This window comes from Macaca mulatta, chromosome 9 (genome assembly GCF_049350105.2).
Source record: "Macaca mulatta isolate MMU2019108-1 chromosome 9, T2T-MMU8v2.0, whole genome shotgun sequence".
Classification (NCBI taxonomy): domain Eukaryota; kingdom Metazoa; phylum Chordata; class Mammalia; order Primates; family Cercopithecidae; genus Macaca; species Macaca mulatta.
This window is the reverse complement of record NC_133414.1, coordinates 63,495,406-63,511,967: the sequence shown is the minus strand read 5'-3', so window position 1 is coordinate 63,511,967 and position 16,562 is coordinate 63,495,406. Positions and strand designations below refer to the sequence as shown.

The 16,562-nt window shown below is 55.2% G+C and overlaps 1 protein-coding gene across 2 annotated transcripts in view; it reads right to left on the bottom strand.

Moving 5' to 3' along the window:
- The window catches only part of GRID1 (glutamate ionotropic receptor delta type subunit 1), a 783,526-nt gene extending 767,359 nt beyond the window's left edge, over positions 1-16,167 (bottom strand). Inside the window, exons 1-2 of one of the 2 annotated variants that reach the window (XM_015147073.3) lie at positions 15,967-16,167; positions 13,620-13,775 (exon numbers count right to left, since the gene is read on the bottom strand). In XM_015147073.3, the coding sequence (XP_015002559.1) occupies positions 13,620-13,775; positions 15,967-16,045 (235 nt within the window). In that variant the 5' untranslated portion in view covers positions 16,046-16,167. 2 annotated transcript variants of the gene reach the window in all.
- Between the last annotated feature and the right edge of the window lie 395 nt (positions 16,168-16,562).

The window sequence follows — 16,562 nt, the reverse complement described above, 5'->3', positions numbered from 1 at the left end:
CTTTTTTTAAAATTGACGTATAGTAATTGTACATATTTATGGGATACAGAGTGATATTTCAATACATGTGTACAACGTGTAATGATCACATCAGGTAATTAGCATATCCATCACCTCAAACATTCATCATTTCTTTGTGCTGAGAGCATCCAAATTCCTCTCTTCTAGCTGTTTGAAAATATACAATAAATTATTGTTAATTATAGTCACCCTGCAGTACTCTAGACCACTAGAACTTATGCCTCCTAACCAGCAGTAACTTTGTATCCCTTAACCATCTTCTCCCTATCCTCCTTTCCCCTGCCCTCCCCAGGCTCTAGTAACCTGTATTGTACTCTCTACTTCTATGAGTTCAATGTGTTTAGCTCCCACATGAGTGAGAACATGCAGATGCCTCTGCTTTTGAACAAGCAATCACCAGGAGCCTGCAGTATGGCAGACGCTGCCAAGCTCACCACATTCCTTTCCCGAGTGAGATTCCTGGGCCAGCTGCAAGCACCACCCAGGTGACTGTCCATGAGGCTTCTACAATGAAAGGAGGATTAGCTGAAATGGCTCCAGGACCTCAGCCAACTCCAGCATCCCGTGGCTACATGAAACATGCACGAGACAGTGTATGTGGATAGAAAAAGTGTGCAGGACTGAGTCAGGTGCAGACACGCATGGGCTAATGGGATTTCTGGGATTCTTGTAGCACACGTAGGAGCTGGTCTGTGACCCAGTGTCAAGCCACAGGGCAGGCTGGGGAGGTGAACTGAGGGATCAGGTCTAGGTCCAGCCTGCTGGACATTTCTGAGGTCAGTGAGGGCAGCACAGGCCTCCCTGCAAGGTGGCTGGGGCTGGGAAAGACAGCCAGCTACCTCTAGAAAGTAAGCATGAGATTCGCAGAGCTCTGAACACACTGGACTAAAGGAGTCAGTGTACAGTCCACATTTGGAGTCAAATAGCCAGCTGCATGAGCATTGGCAGGGGTGTCTGATGCACCGCCTTTTATTGGGAGAAGATCCCAGAGCCTGAGGATCAGAGGTTTACCCAGAGCCACAGCAGGCAGTGATTTGGGAAGCCAGTGTCCTCTTTGGCTTCATCAACATCAGCAGAGTATCCTGAACAAGCAGTGACCATTCCCATCCCTCTGCACTGGCCAGGTGACATCGCGAGGACAATAACTGTAGCTGCTCTTTACTGAGCACCTCCTTTGTGCCAGGGACATGCTAAGTCCTCTGCAGTCATTACTTCATTTGTTCTCAAAGACAGCCCATTAAGTGGGGGCACCAGTATCCCAAGTGTACAGGAAGGAATGCTGAGGCTCTGCGAGTTATGTCCCAGGGACCCTGTGTTCAAAAGGGGCTGGGCGCAGTGGCTCACACCTGTAATCCCAGCACTTTAGGAGGCCAAGGCGGGTGGATCACAGGGTCAGGAGTTTGATACCAGCCTGACCAACATGGTGAAACTCCATCTCTACTAAAAATACAGCTCAGCATAAAGACTGTCCGAGATGAGAGTCACCAATCCTTAGAGGTACACGGATCTTCAGCTCATGTGGTTCAAGGCTGGATTTGAGAAATTTGGGCACTGTAGCCCTGACAAAGCAGGCTGGCCCATGCTCCCTCAGGCAGTCGGTGCCTGGCCAGGTCTAGCCCCAGGCCAGAGTTTGCTCACAGCCCTTCCTCTCCTGTCTTAGTCTGCTCTGGTTGCTAAAACAAAACACCATAGACCAGGTGGATTAAACAACAGACTAATTTATTTTCTCAACAGACAGTTCTGGAAGCTGAAAGTCTAAGATCAGGGTGCCAGCATGGTTGGTTCCTGGTGAGGGCTGTCTTCCTGGCTTGCAGACGGCTGCCTTCTTGCTGCATCCTCACATAGCAAAGAGACACAGCAAGCTCTTTGGTGTCTCTTCTTATAAGGCCACTAATCCCATCATGAGGGCCCCACCCTCATGACCCCATCTAAACCTAATTGCCTCCCAAGGCCCTGCCTGCAATGCCATCACATTGGGGGTTAAGGGCTTTGATATAAAATTAGGGAAAACAAACATTCAGTCCATAACACTTCTAGACCTTCCCCCACTCTGGCCTTGGCTTTGCATGGCCCCCTCAGCTCTGGACACAAGAACTCTGACATCTGCTGACCTGTATAGCTGAGACCCCAAGAGGGCCACTCCCTGGGGTGGTAGGCAGACTGGCTCCCTCTCATCCCACTAGCATGATGCTGAGATGCCACAGGTGACACGGACAATGAAGAAGCACTTAAGGTGCTGTCCGTGGCCTCCTCCTGACCTTGGCCAAGTTAAGTGACCACCACTGCAATGACCATCCCATTGGATGATCTCTGAGGGCCCCGGAGTCAGGTCTACACATCTAAGGCCAGGAATGTGCCCCAGGAGGGAGAGGAAAATGTATTTATTGAGTGTGCACTACAAACTGCCCTTAGAGCTGAGGATACCACAGGAAACAAAAGCAACCCAGTCCCTCCCTCCCCACAGTCCACAGCCTCCAGGAGGCATCACCAACAAGTCAAAGGAAACACAAGGCAAGGGGAGCACATGGCCAGGTCAGTCTCCTGTGGGTGCTGGGATGCACCCTGAGGATGCCACCTCCCAACTGGAACCTCACGTGAGTCCAGGAGGAGTGTGAGGGAGCTAGCAGTGCTCCAAGCAGCAGCTGGAAGCCTTGGCTCTTTCTGCTAAACATACCCAGGCAGCATGGGTGTCTGCAACAGTCTCCTTGTGTGTGCATGTCCCTGTGTACATACACACCTGCTCAGCACTGCCCACCACACCAGAGCCCCCAAAAGCCTTTTGGAGGGCTGAGCCATCACACTGCTGGACTCTCCAGGGCACCTATGGCCATGTTCCTCCTGGAACAGGAGGAACCCGTTCCAGCAGTGTGGTGGCTCAGCCCTCCAAAGTCTTTATCAGGTGCACAGTAGATGCCCAGAGCTGAGGCTCAGGTCCCTGCGCAGAGCTGGACCCCAGCAGCAAGCCTTAGGCCAGCTCCAGTTGGGGTTCTGTGATAAGGAGAGACCCACCCTCAGCTCTCCAGGCCCAGGCTGGCAAACCACAGGACTTGGGGGTGGCCCACAGAGTTGTTTTAGTTACCAGAACCCTGTGGGAGAGGTGAGTGAGGGCAGGTACCCTGGGAACCTCCTGGGACAGAGGAGGAGCAGCACTGGATGTTACAGCCACGGCAGGGAAGGTGGCAGGAACCCTAGAGCCCAGCTGAATCAAGGCCACCTCAGCATCTGACACTGGCCACTGAAGATGGAGCACTGTTGGGAGGGGGGCTCAGCCCAGAGCTCAGGTCAGGCCTCAGAGCTCTGAGCCCAGAGCCCAGACCAGAGGCCAGAGTGGGGCCACTCCATGGCTCACCACACCTCTGGGCACTCAGATGAAAAGGCAGAAGAAGGCCCACGACCCCAGGCCAGGAGCAGAGCCACAGTAGGACCTCAAGTCTCCACCCTGGACTGAGCAGGAGGAGTGCCATGAGGGACAGAGAGCAAGGAGATGGCCTTCCAGGCCAGGCCAGGACCCAGTTTATAGGGGCACTATAAACTGCCATGGGTGGGCTGGGCCCAGAGCTCCAGGCAGCAAGGCCTGTGTCTCAGCCCTGACCTGGGGATTGCTAGCACCCAGACAGGACCCAGAGACCAAGAGGTGTCGTGTACCTTGGCAGGGAGGGTCCTAGGAGGATGGAAAACATTGTGGCCAAGACACAACAAGAACGAATGCCTCCTGAACATACTATGTGCCAGCACCCATGCCCTCAATGCAAGAATGAGCCCCAAGGCACTAAGCACCCCTCTCTCGGGCACCATGGTGGACTGTCGCTCACCACAGCCTCCCTCCTGCCAGCAGTACATCCTCTCTAGATCCACCACCACAACCCCAAGGCAGCCCCATTTCACAGAGGTTGAGACTGAGGGTCAGAGAGGGAAAGTGATCTGTTCGAGAACACACAGCTAATGAGTCAGATTTGGGAACTGAACCCATACCTGCCTGACCCCTTTCCACCAAATAGAGCAAGGTAGGCCTGCCCTATGGCCAGGTCCTACGGAGGCAGGGGCAGGCCAGTGGGATTCTGGCCACTTCATGCACTCAGAGCAGACAAGGCCACAGCAAGATGGAAATACCGTGCCGTGACAGTCCACAGGTTCCCAGAGTCCCAGCCCATATGGACGGCTCTGAGCAGCCTCCATATGAGCCATGTGGTCAACACTGACCTCCTTCCCTGCTCTCCTGAGGCACCCAGAATGGCTGGGGCTCAACTCCAAGCCACACATCTCCACCGCCCTAAGTGGGGCCAAGGCTGTGGGAACCTGCTCACACTGCCCAGCCCAGGGCAGGAAGTGAGAGGAGGACAAGTCTCCACCATAGACCACTCAAGCTAGTAAGATCACAGCCACCTCCGCCTCTTCACCCAGTCACTGCCCTGTGCTAGCCCTGGGCTGGGCTATTCTAGTGCGTTTCCTCAACTGATCCTCTCAGCTGTCCTCTGTTCCATTTTACAGTCATGGAAACCAAGGTTGCCCACCCAGAGTCAGAAAGCAGAGCAGGGATGGGAGCCCCAGTCTGTGTGAGGGACAGCCACTACACTCCCACCCCCTCAGCTCCTGGACACCACACGGATGCTCCGGCGGAGACATGGGTAAGGGCCAGGCTGAGCACAGTGGGGAACCGGGGCGGATCAGGTGGAGATGCAGTCGCAGAGCACAGCTGCCTCACCTAGAGTCTGTCGAGGGACGAGTGTGAGGGAAAACTGGAAAGATGGGGCCATCAGGGCCACATGTCCCACACCTGGGTGGAGGAGGAGGGGCAGCCTGGGCTCAGGACCACCCTAGGCCCCCAGCTAACACCCTCCACCTCACCCACTGGTAACCTACACTGCCCACAGCTTGGACCTAGAAACAAAAGGGGCCATCTCATCCCCTCCGGACCACCCTGCCCGCACCTCAGGCCCAGAAAGGGGAACTCTGGGTTCTCCTTTCTTCAACCGTGGCCATCCGCCAGGAAACTGGCTGTTTACGGGCTGGGAGGAAGGGCTCAGAGAGTCTAGCTGAGATGTTGGACACAGACCCAGCTGCCTTCCTGGGCCCAATGCCTGTCAGAGAGGGCAGCACCCCAGAGAAAGGGGCTGTCACAGGCCAGCAACGGCAGAGAGATGCGTGGTCTCTGCCCCAGCCCACTGCCATTAGCAGGAGAGGGCTGCCGCTTCACAGGGCAGCAGGGGCAAGGCGTGGGAGTCTATACGAGGGACAGGGCCACAGGGCTGAAGCCGTGGAAAGTGCAGACTTGCCAAGTCCAACTACGGGGACAGGGGGAGGTCATGGGTGCTGGTCCTGTCGGTGGCTGGGCCGAGAACCCAATCTTCACCTCATGACTAGCTCAACGCTTCTGAGAGCTGGGATTGTCCAGGCGCTAGTTTACAGAGCACAAGATTGGCAGACATGGAGAAAAGCAGAGGTGCAACCCCAGCCGGGGCTGGGGACTCTGGCTTCCTGACTTCCCAGCACAAGGAAGGGCTGCCCAGAGGTCTGCAGAGGAGGGACAAGTTGCTGAGTACACAATGGGGAATCGATGGGAGCCATGGATTCCACCCAACCTAGCATCCAATACCTAAAATTGTTTTTGGCTTTTGTTTGTTGCTATTGTTTTAATGAATCGCCAAGGAAACAGGAAGGCTGTTTCGACATGAATGGGAAATAGGCATTTCTGTTGCTCACCAGTTGTTTCCAGTTCTCTCTGCTTCCAGGCACATAGTAAGGCTGTGCTTCCTGGATCCCCTGTGACTGGCTGCGGCCATATGACTGGTTGCAGCCAATGAGTCATAAGCAGAAGTGATGTGGGCACATCCAGGCTGAGCCCCCCAGAGCTCTCTTCCCCTCTGGCACGGCAACTGGCAACAACCAAGTGAAGTGACCATGAGGAGCCAAGCTCCCCACTGACCGGCAATGGACACACAGTAGGAGCAGGAAATACTGTGTCGTGCAAGCTGCTGGGAGTTTTGGATTGTTTGTTACTGCAGCATAACTTAGTCTCCCCTGACTCATATAATGGGAAACACAGAGCAAAACCAAAGGGTGGAGACCCACAGGCATGGCCATGGGTAACCAAGTGTAAAAAGAATCACATCCAGGGATGGAATGGGTTAGAAATGATCTGGGAAGAGACAGGGCAGATGGGATGCTCTGAGTTGTTAGGCAACAGCATTTCCTGGGCAGTAGAAGACTCAGTGAAGATGGAAGACAGCTGCTGTGAGGACAAAGCTAGAGAATTTCAACCTGGCAGCTACAAGAATTGGGAAAGAGAGTCTGTGTGCCATTACAAGAGGTGACTATGAGTGATGAGGGACAGCCTTAGCTGGCCCCCAAGAGAAACCTGGAGAAATGGCCCCAGCAGGAAAACTGTCAAAGTACTCATGTCCTAGACCTAGAAACGGAAGGTGCCATCTCATCCCTTCCAGGCCACCCTGCCCACACCTCAGGTCCAGAAGGGGGAACTCTGGGTTCTTCTTTCTCAACTGTGGCCATTGGCCAGGAAACTGGCTGTTTACAGGCTGGGAGGAAGGGCTCAGACAGCCTAGCTGAGATGCTGGACACAGACCCAACTGCCTTCCTGGGCCCAATGCCTGTCAGAGAGGGGAGCACCCCAGAGAAAGGGGCTATCACAGGCCAGCCCAGGACTAGGAACAGCAGCAGCTCAGAGGCAGTATGATCCATGGCCTCTCCCACACGCCTGGCATGAGGTGTCCATCTGCTCATTGCCAGTTAAGTCCAACCTCCCAATCTAGAGAGTCGAGCCATGGCAATAAGGAATGAAGGGAGCCTCTTGAACCCAAAATTTGAGGAAGTGGGTGGTGCCGGAGTGTAGTCTATAAAAATGAGAAAGTGTGTGTGTCCCCATGCATGTGTGCATGTGTGTGTGCTCTTGAGTACATGTGGATGTGTGTGTGCCGGAGTATATGCATGCATGTGTGTGTGTTGCACATGCGTGTGTGTGCACCTGCACAGGAGTGACTCCAGAATGAAGGAGAACCCTGACGCCTATGAGTTCAGCACCCTGACACCGTGAATTCAGCACAGGTTTGTGGGAAATCCAGAGAGGGGACCCAATGCCTAACTCCAGACTATCAATGCCTGCAGCCTTATCCACAGCTGTTATCACTGGCAGTAGCCCTTGAGGGGTCCCAGGAATAACAGCTCTCAGTGGGACCCCAGGCAGCAAAGTAAGATTGACTTCAATGAGGGCCCTCCCTTGGGCTCTAGGTAGGCATGGGCAGAGATGGTGAGGTTCTGAAGAACAACCTACCCAGGCAGAAAAGAGGCCCTGGGTCCAAGCGGCAGCACCAACTTACAGTCTGACTATTCAAACAGCAGTTTCCTCCAGGAACTTCCTTATGCACAAGCAGCAGCCAAGCCCAGGAAAAGAAGCTGGCATGTCATTGGAGAACACAGGTTAAGTCTGTGGAGGCCCCACAAGCTTACAGTGTGATGCTTCCAGAGTGAGCTTTGTAGAAATGGAAAGGAAACATAGCTATCCATCCCAGGTGACTGTAGCAAGCCCAACGAAGACAAGAGGATGCCCCCCAGTAAGCAAGAGTGCAGTCAAGCATGCAAAAGATTATCAGGGTGGAAGGAAAGTGGAGGTGGACAGTGCACATTGGCTACATTGGGCAAAGACAGGTGTGCCAACGTGGTAGCAGAATAATGGCCCATAAAGATGTCTACATCCGGCCGGGCGCGGTGGCTCAAGCCTGTAATCCCAGCACTTTGGGAGGCCGAGACGGGCGGATCACGAGGTCAGGAGATCGAGACCATCCTGGCTAACACAATGAAACCCCGTCTCTACTAAAAATACAAAAAAATTAGCCGGGCGAGGTGGCGGGCGCCTGTAGTCCCAGCTACTCGGGAGGCTGAGGCAGGAGAATGGCGGGAACCCGGGAGGCGGAGCTTGCAGTGAGCCGAGATAGCGCCACTGCACTCCAGCCTGGGCGACAGAGCGAGACTCCGTCTCAAAAAAAAAAAAAAAAAAAAAAAAAAAAAAAAAAAAAAGATGTCTACATCCTAATCCCCATATCTGTGAATATGCTAGGCTACATGGCACAGGTTGCAGACAGCATTAAGCTTGCAAACCAGCTATCCTTAAAATAGGGAGGGCTGGGTGCGGTGGCTCACGCCTGTAATCCCAGCATTTCAGGAGGCCAAGGTGGGTGGATCACGAGGTCAGGAGATTGAGACCATCCTGGCTAACACAGTGAAAGCCCGTCTCTACTAAAAATACAGAAAATAGCCTGGTGTGGTGGCGGGCGCCTGTAGTCCCAGCTACTCGGGAGGCTGAGGCAGGAGAATAGTGTGAACCCAGGAGGCGGAGCTTGCAGTGAACTGAGATCGCACCAGTGCACTCCAGCCTGGGCGACAGAGCGAGACTCTGTCTCAAAAAATAATAATAATAAAAATGAGGAGATTATCTGGGATCATCCAGGTGGGCCCAATATAACCACAAAGGTCTTTGAAAGAGGGAGCCAAGTGGAAAAGGGAGGAAGAAGAGTCAGAGAAGGAGACGTGATGACAGAAGCCAGGTCAGCATGAGAGGATGTGAGAAGGCCTTGACCCGCCATTGCTGGCCTTGAAAATGGAGGAAAGGGCCAGGGGCTGAGGAACCCAGCAGCCTTCAGAAGCTAGAGAAGGCCAGGAAACAATTCTCTCCTCCAGCCTCCAGAAAGACCCAGATTTTAGCCCAGCAAGACCCATGTTAGGCTTCTGACCTGCAGAACTGCAAGAGAATAAATGTGTGTTGATCTAACCAACTAAATTTGGGGTAAAATTTGTTTCAGCACCACAAGAAAACTAATACAGCTGACAGGATGGGAATAAGGGGTCTACAGCATCTTTAGGAAGACACGGACATCACATCAGACAGCCTCTGACAGTGTCTGGTGAGGCTGCCTGCAGGACTGCAAGGGTGTGGCCTCGATGGGACCCACAATTCTCTATAATTCTGAATGGAAGCCAAGGAAGATGCCGGAAGCCATCAGAGCTAGCAGAATGTCTAGATACCAGTGTGGCCAGTGAGGGGCAGAGTGACCACTTAGGAGGTAACGGATATAAACTGAGCAAGGCCTCCACATGGGCACCAACAAGCTCTCTGGGTTTCATTTTTATTTTATTTCATTGTTTCATTCTGTGAACCACAAGCTATTCTTGGTAATGTTTATGTCTTCCTAGAACCCTTTTGTGCTTATGATAACTAAAAGGAATATTGCCTCACTTGCATGCATTCCTTTTTTCTGCCTCTTCCCTAAACTGTTATCCCTCCACACTGCGACAGGTATATCTACAGCATATCCAATAACTCACGTCTTTTACTCACAGTAAAAAGTAATGCTGGGAAATGAGAAGACTCGTGCTCAGCCAGTTCTTTTATATAAATTATATGCATTTTTATATAACCTCCTACTTGAGCAGGCACTTTACGACAATCTGAAATTTTTTTTATTTAACAAATTAGGATCTCTTTTAGTATCTAGAAGACAAATTTTCACACTATTTGTTAATATGGACTTTGCCAGCTAAATCTAAGATGTAACATTTTAGAGATTTAAATGTCCTTTCTGTGTTATTTGCTAACTTTCAATCCTTATCAAATGGATATTTTATTGTGTGATCCATTCTTTTCCATAAATTGACCAAATGTCCTAAAAGGCAGTGCTTGTAAGGAGCTTGTTAAAAGTCAGCCTAAAGAAATTGTTAAGTATAAATCTTAGGACCAATATATCCAGGCCAAGTTTCTTGTTTTGTTCAGGAATATTTAATTCTGCATATCTCAGCATAAATAGTTCCTTTAAAAAAAAAAAGTTTTGAACATTGAGAAATGTATGCAGTTACTAAAAGTAATGTTTACAAATAGTTCACAGTGATTTCAGAAAAGGCCAATGATGTTAAATGGGGGAAAAAAAACAGGATATAAAACTGAACAGAATGGGAGCTCTCAAACTTTATAAAATACAGTGGTGGGGGAAAGACTAGAAAGAATCAACACTAATGCAATTCAGAGCAATTTTGTTCTGCTTCTTGATGCTTTCCTGTACCTTCCACATTTTACATAATAAGCACACATTGCCCTTTTTCTTTTTTATATTTTTATATTAATACATGCTCATTGCTGCAATGCATTTTCTTTTATAATCAGGGAAAAAAAGTAAGAGCTAAAAATGAAAAGGTCAGTTTGGGTCCTCTCTCAAGGAATTCACTAGCTTAAAAAAATGGTGTAGCTGAAAATATCAACAGCCTCAAGAGAAGCTGAGATGGATTCACGGTTGGGTCAAGGAATGGAAAGGGAATTACTGTTTACAGAACACCCACCTCAGGCCTTATGCAGACGATTTACACACGTCTCATCTCATTTAATCCTCACAATCCCATGAGGCAAATCCTATGATTATTCCCTTCGAACAGATCTGGAAACAGCAGCTCAGAGCAGGGCTCCAGGGTCACACGGCGAGTGAAGACAAGACGGGAACTGAAACTCTTTAGGCTCCACCAAGCTCTTATCGTTGCATGGCACTGCCTCTCAGACCAAAACAGCTACAGCACCACTCTACTGAGAGGTCACTGTGGCCTTGTCCAGTCAATGTTGGAGATCGAGCCCCCATCTGCCTTTGCTCTCCATCCCTGACCACTCCCCTACTAAAACTCTTTTTCTTTCCTACTCAACCTGTATCGACAACCCATGTCCTGCTGCAATGAATGTCCAGGCCCAGCAGTGAGAGATAAGCCATTCATCAAGCAGGGATCAAGCCCGGTGATGGAAAAGCACCCCACAGAGTACAGCCAAGGAAGGACATCCAGAGAGCTGAGTACCTGCAGCAGAGCCCCAGGCAAGGGAAAAGGAGGCTGATGAGCACTGCTCTGCCCCTCCCAGAGGCCTTCCAGGGCTGGCTCCTCCCATCCCTTGTAGGCATCCAAGGGCTATGCAAGGTCACAGGATAACAATGGATTTCAGACTCATAAAATGAAAGTAAATGCCAGCTTTCACCAGCACAAACTCTCTGGGCAGTAGGCAGCCCAGCAACAATACCTGGCCAGTGTCTCTCTCCTTCGACAACTATCAACCACCAGAATCTAACTCCCTACTTCCAGACATGCAGAAACACTCACTCTCACACCCCACAGAGACCGTGTCAGCCTGCCATCCTTGGAGCCTGAGACATTTTTCCAGTTATACAAACAGAGAAACCAAGACCCAGAAAAGGCCCCTGGGTGGAACATTTGTCCCCAGGACAAAGTTGCTTTGAGGAGCTTACAGGTTGAATCACCCATAGCTATGTTTTGTGTGGCTTGTGCTGTGTTGTTTACATTGCTTTATTAGTTGATGACAGCTTTAAATCAAATTTTACATTAAGGTCCAGATTTGGGGTTCCTCTTAAAAAAATAAATCAGCATGTCTACAACAGTAGGATTTTCACTCCCAAAGGCAAAATCTGTTAAAGTTGTGTGACAGCTTCTCCTTTTAATGGAGATGACCTCTTCAGGCCCTATACTCCAGGTACCACAGGAACCAGCTGCCCGGTTCATCCTTGTATGTTACCTGCATGAGGTGGCAACCTTGTGCAAGAGCACCATGTTTAGTCCCTGGGGAACTGCTGATGGGAGTGAACGGGCATCATTCAGGGGCAAAATGAATGAGCTTGGATACTCAACACTGCAGAGGGGAGTCAACAGAGGTGTGTCACCAGACATGGAACACAGGCAGGGTCTCCACTACACTGGGAGCTCCTGGGTCCAGGAAATATGTGCTTCCAAACTGTGGCTTCGGCTCCCAAGCACAAAGAATGAATGTCGACAGAGATGGGGTGTGTGGAGCCAGTGTCAAGGGAACAGGAGGCAATGTGAAAGTTGTAGCTTGTCACCCCAGGTCCCCACCCCAGTTAGGGTTCCTTCCACTAAGAAGGCCCTGCCCTCCTCTGGCTGGAGCCCACCCCAAGAACCTGCAAGGAGCTGTGGTAAGGGCACACTGAAAAGAAGTCCAGAACAGGGGGCGTCTGGAGACAGAGACTGCTGGTGGGGCACCAGACACCAAAGAAGGGCAGGAATTCCTCTTCCCTGTACCTCAACAGACATCTGACAATGGACATCTGTCACAGCTGGAAGCAGCAGCTCCCATAATAAGCAGTGTTAGCCTCACCCCCCGCCCAAAGAAAACACTTGGGACTCCCGGTTTGTAAAACCACCTCAAGAAATCCTTGGACCTTCAGTCCCCAGAACTAGTCCCCGGTCCCTGCCCCCAGAGCTGGCCCCTTTCCTTCCTCTGCTGCACCCAAGAATAGGAGACCCCCAGAATTCCTCCTTCCAGCACAACAACCTCCCCAACACCAGCTCTGACACCCCAGACCCAGACCAGAGCCATCATCGAGGTATCCTGTCCTTGCAGGCACCAGGGAGACTAGCAGCCCATGTGTACCATAGCAGCAAGAGGACTCTGGGCTCAAGAGGCTTGAGGAGAAAGCACCGGCCCGGAGCTCTTAGCCAGCCCACCTCCCACTACACCCACTGCCCTCTCTACACTGCCCTACCAGTTCCTCCAGCAAGGAATCCTTGCATCCTGCACCACTAACTGTGCCCTTCTATCCTCAGCACTGAGGGGCACTGGCCTCAGAGTCCCCATGGTTGTGGGGAGCAAGGCAGAGGGAAGGAGAACGGACTTAAGCTGGGTAAGTGTCAGAGGTGGAGCCTTAGGCCTTAACCAAGAAGCTGGAGGCTTGGAGAAGGAACCAGGGTTCCGGAGCTGAAAGTCAGGTTGAAGGGGAGGGACTAGGAGAGAGGAGGGAAAGCAGAGGGAGTTGCTGTCACGAACGCCCTCACCGCGCACCTGTGGCGCCTGCCGCGGAGCCTGACCGCAGGCAATGGCCGTGGAAAAGGGCGGCCCCGGCGCAGGCTAGGATTTCCCCGCAGCCGGACTAGCCCAGCTCCGCTCCTTTCCTGGGCGAACAGCGCCCACCTCCGGCCCAGGCGGTGGCGCCTCCGCCCGCGGCGCGGACAGCGATAGAGAAACCCGTTCCTCCAAACCTGGTGGGGGAGCGCGGCAGAGAAGCGCCGGGCTGAGGCTCTGGGGGCAGTGGGGCGCGAAACACCGCACCCTACCAGGGCGCCTACCCGGGAGAAGGAGACAGGGCGGGCTCCAGGCGCTGGGCGCTCCTCACCTCGAAGCAAGGAAGACACCGGCCCACCGAGATCGGGGGGGTGCGCCCGACACAGGTACCCGGCACGCAGACACGCCCACCCCCAAACACCCAGAAACAAAGACCGCCCCAAGCCACGCACGCCTGCGCAGCCAGCGCTGGGCGCACACCCGCGCCCACACAGCCCGAAAGGCGGCGCGCAACCCGCAGGAAGCCCAGCTCCCCGCGCTCGCAGGCTCTCATTGCCAGCCGGCAGCGCAGAGCAGTCCTGGCGCCGCTGCCTAGGTGGGCCAGGGAAGGCGCGCCACCGCGTGTAGCACCGCGGCTGCCCAGGAGCAGAGGGGGACCCGCGCGGCCCAGCTCGTCCCCAACCCCGCCAGTGCCCACTGCTGCGACGCCTCACAGACCGTGTCCCAGTGGGCCCTGGGCACAGCGGTCACTCACCTTCCTGCACAGCCTGGAACGGGTTGTTGGCCTCGATGACCTTGATGGAGTAGGTGATCTTCTCGCTCTGCAGGATGTCATCGTTGAGGCTCAGGTCGGATACCGCCAACTGGAACACCCTGTCGTCCTTGGCTGCGTTCTCCTCGAAGATGGCACCTGAAGGAGAGGAGGGATCAAGACCGGACCTAGACAAGAACCCTCTCCCCGCTTCCCTTAGCCCGAGGGTCAAGGCACTCGCAGACCGATGATTGCCAGGTGGTGGGAAGTCTGAGCTGGGATTTCAGCTTGGCAGGGTAGAATAAGGCTCTCCCATCTCCACCCGCACAGGAATATGCTCCCCTCCCCCCAGCAGCCCTCAGCGCACACGTGCACACAGTTGACATGAGTTACACATGCACATCTCACATGCTGCCACCAGGTCACACACGTGTCTCACAACCAAGGCACCACATGTCCTAGCCATACCCCACAAAAGGGACTAAGCCAAGCTAGGGTGGCCCCAGGCAGTGCCCAAATGCCTTCCATAAATCCCATCCCAGGAGCCAGGAAGTTCCCTGGGAGGGTGGTGTCCCCCACCCAAACCCCAGGACAGAATGATGACTCCTTTCTGCCATGCACGTCCCCTGCTGAGTGGAGCTGAGCGAAGCAGGCCTACAGTTGGCTTTCCTGCGCAGAGGGGTCTTCCTTAGGCAGGGGCCTCTGGTGGCCTGCAGCTTGGACGGCTGTGACGCTGCCCGGCCTGGCGCCCTGAGCTCAGCCTCCTACTCTCCATCCTTCCCCACTTCCATTTCCTGTATGTCTGTCGAGGGGAGTGGGGGAAGGGGACTGTGTCCTAGGCGCCTAGGATCTAGCGGGGCTGGGGGTCCCAGAAGGACCTGTTCTTGAAGGGTTTTCTAGAACCGCGGACAGCTCCTCCAGGGCGCCCTCCGGCTGGCGCTTTGTGCACCTATCACAGCTTCCGCGGACCCTGCGCTTCCAGCCGAGATGCGTCCCACCAGCCGGAGCCTAGTCCCGCAACCTGGGCAGCTCTGGAGTCAGCCACCCACACCCCGCCTCACCAAGCCCCGAGGGTCCCTGAGGTCCCGGAGCTGGCCCAGTGATCCCTCAAGCTGGGGGCTGGGTAGAAGGAGGGAGGCCCCGATTCCTCACTACACCCGGAGCCGGAGCCGCAATGCTGACCGCGAGACCCGCACCCCTCCAGGGCGGGAAGCAGGTTTGGTCACGGGCCCCTGCAGAATCGTAGTTCTCTGAGCTCAGGCCTAGTACTCACCACCCCACTCCACGCCCCGGCCCCGCCTGTCCCGTCCTCCTCGCCTTCAACACCTCCCAACCCCCAGTTTCCCTGTGATCGCTGGTCTTTCCCAACTTCCGGAAAGACGACTGCGGAGGGACTCCCAAAGCGACCGCTGTCAGCCCCCCAACTCGGCCCAACTTCCCGAGATTCTTCCCGTGTTGCTCCCAACTCCCACCCACTCCCCCTCAGCGCGCCCACTCCCCCTCGGCGTGCCCCCTCCTCCTCTGTTCTCTCATCTTCTCTCCCGGTTCTCTCTCTCTATCCATCTCTTCCCGCTCAGCATCCCCCTACCCCGCGCTGCCCACGCTTCTTCCCTCGGCTCCCAGCACCCAGACTGTCTGGGCCCCCAAGACTTGGACCACGCAAAACTCTGGGACTGTCCAGGATGGGGCTGCAGTCGCCACAACCAGATACACACGCACCCACACATACACCGAGGGCTACACAGACACACCGGAGAAGCAGGCAGACACTGTGTCCACTCTAACAGGCTGACAGACAGTCGTGCACGCACCAACACACGCTCAGATGGCCCCACACACCCCAACGCCCTCTCACAGTAACACCGACACCGTGCCAGGCGCACACAGCGACACACGCTGACAACACGCACCCACACACATTCACACACGGTTCCGGTCCGGTCTCTTTGATCTTGCCCTGCCAACTTGACTAGCCCCCCGCCGTGCCTTCCCCTGCCCCCAGCTGCTCTGAGCTGCGCGGAAAGGACCTCCCGACCCGCCGACGGCCCCTCTAAGGGCGCGGGTCTCCACGCGCGTCCATCCCGGTGTTCTCCGAAGCCTCGGCCCTAAGTGTCGGCAGAGGCCGCGGGGCCCCGCGCGGAGATCGGAGCCCCGGGGAGCGGCTAGCAGCCAGCGGGAGCGCGGCGCGGCCCGTGCACAGCTCCTCCGCCGGGCGGCGCGGCGCGGCCCTTCGGGGGAGCACCGCCCGCCGAGCCCCTCGGCCCGGGGAACCGCCAAGTTTGGACGCCGCGCACCCCCTTCCCCGTTGGGGCCCCCGCCCAGCCTCGGCCCGGCAGCCAGCCACGCTCACCGATGTGGATGATGGAGTCGGCCCGCACCGACACGCACTGGCATATCCAGGGGAGAAGCCACAGCGTCAGCGCTTCCATGTCCCCCGGGCGCGCGGCTCATCCGCCTGGGCCCGGGGCGAGGCCGAGGGCAGCGCGAAGCGGGGAGGCGCTGGTCCCGGTGCAGTCCCGGGCCGCTCCCCGGGAGAGCCGAGCCCGCCCGTGCGTCTTCCCCCGCGCGCCCGCCCCTGCGCCCTGCGCCCGCCCCAGCCCAGCCCAGCCCAGCCCAGCGCGGTCGGGCTCCCGCTCCGGCTCCGGTGGCGGCTGCGGCGGCGCTGGCAGCTTGAGCCCAGGCCGGCGCGGCGGGGGCGGCCCGCGGCGGTGGCAGCGGCGCTTCCCGCGGCTAGAGCGGCTTCGGGGGAGGCTGAGGCGGTGGCGGCGGCGGCCGGGCTGGCGTGGCGGCTCTGGGCTGGCTGTGTGTCTGAGCCCCGGCTAGGAGCGAACTGCGGAGGACGCCCCCTCCCCTCCCCCTCCCCCTGGGCTCCGCTCCCCCTCCCCTCCCTGCCCGCCTCCCTCCCCTCCGCCCTTCTCTCTACCACGTGACTGCGGAGCCTCAGCC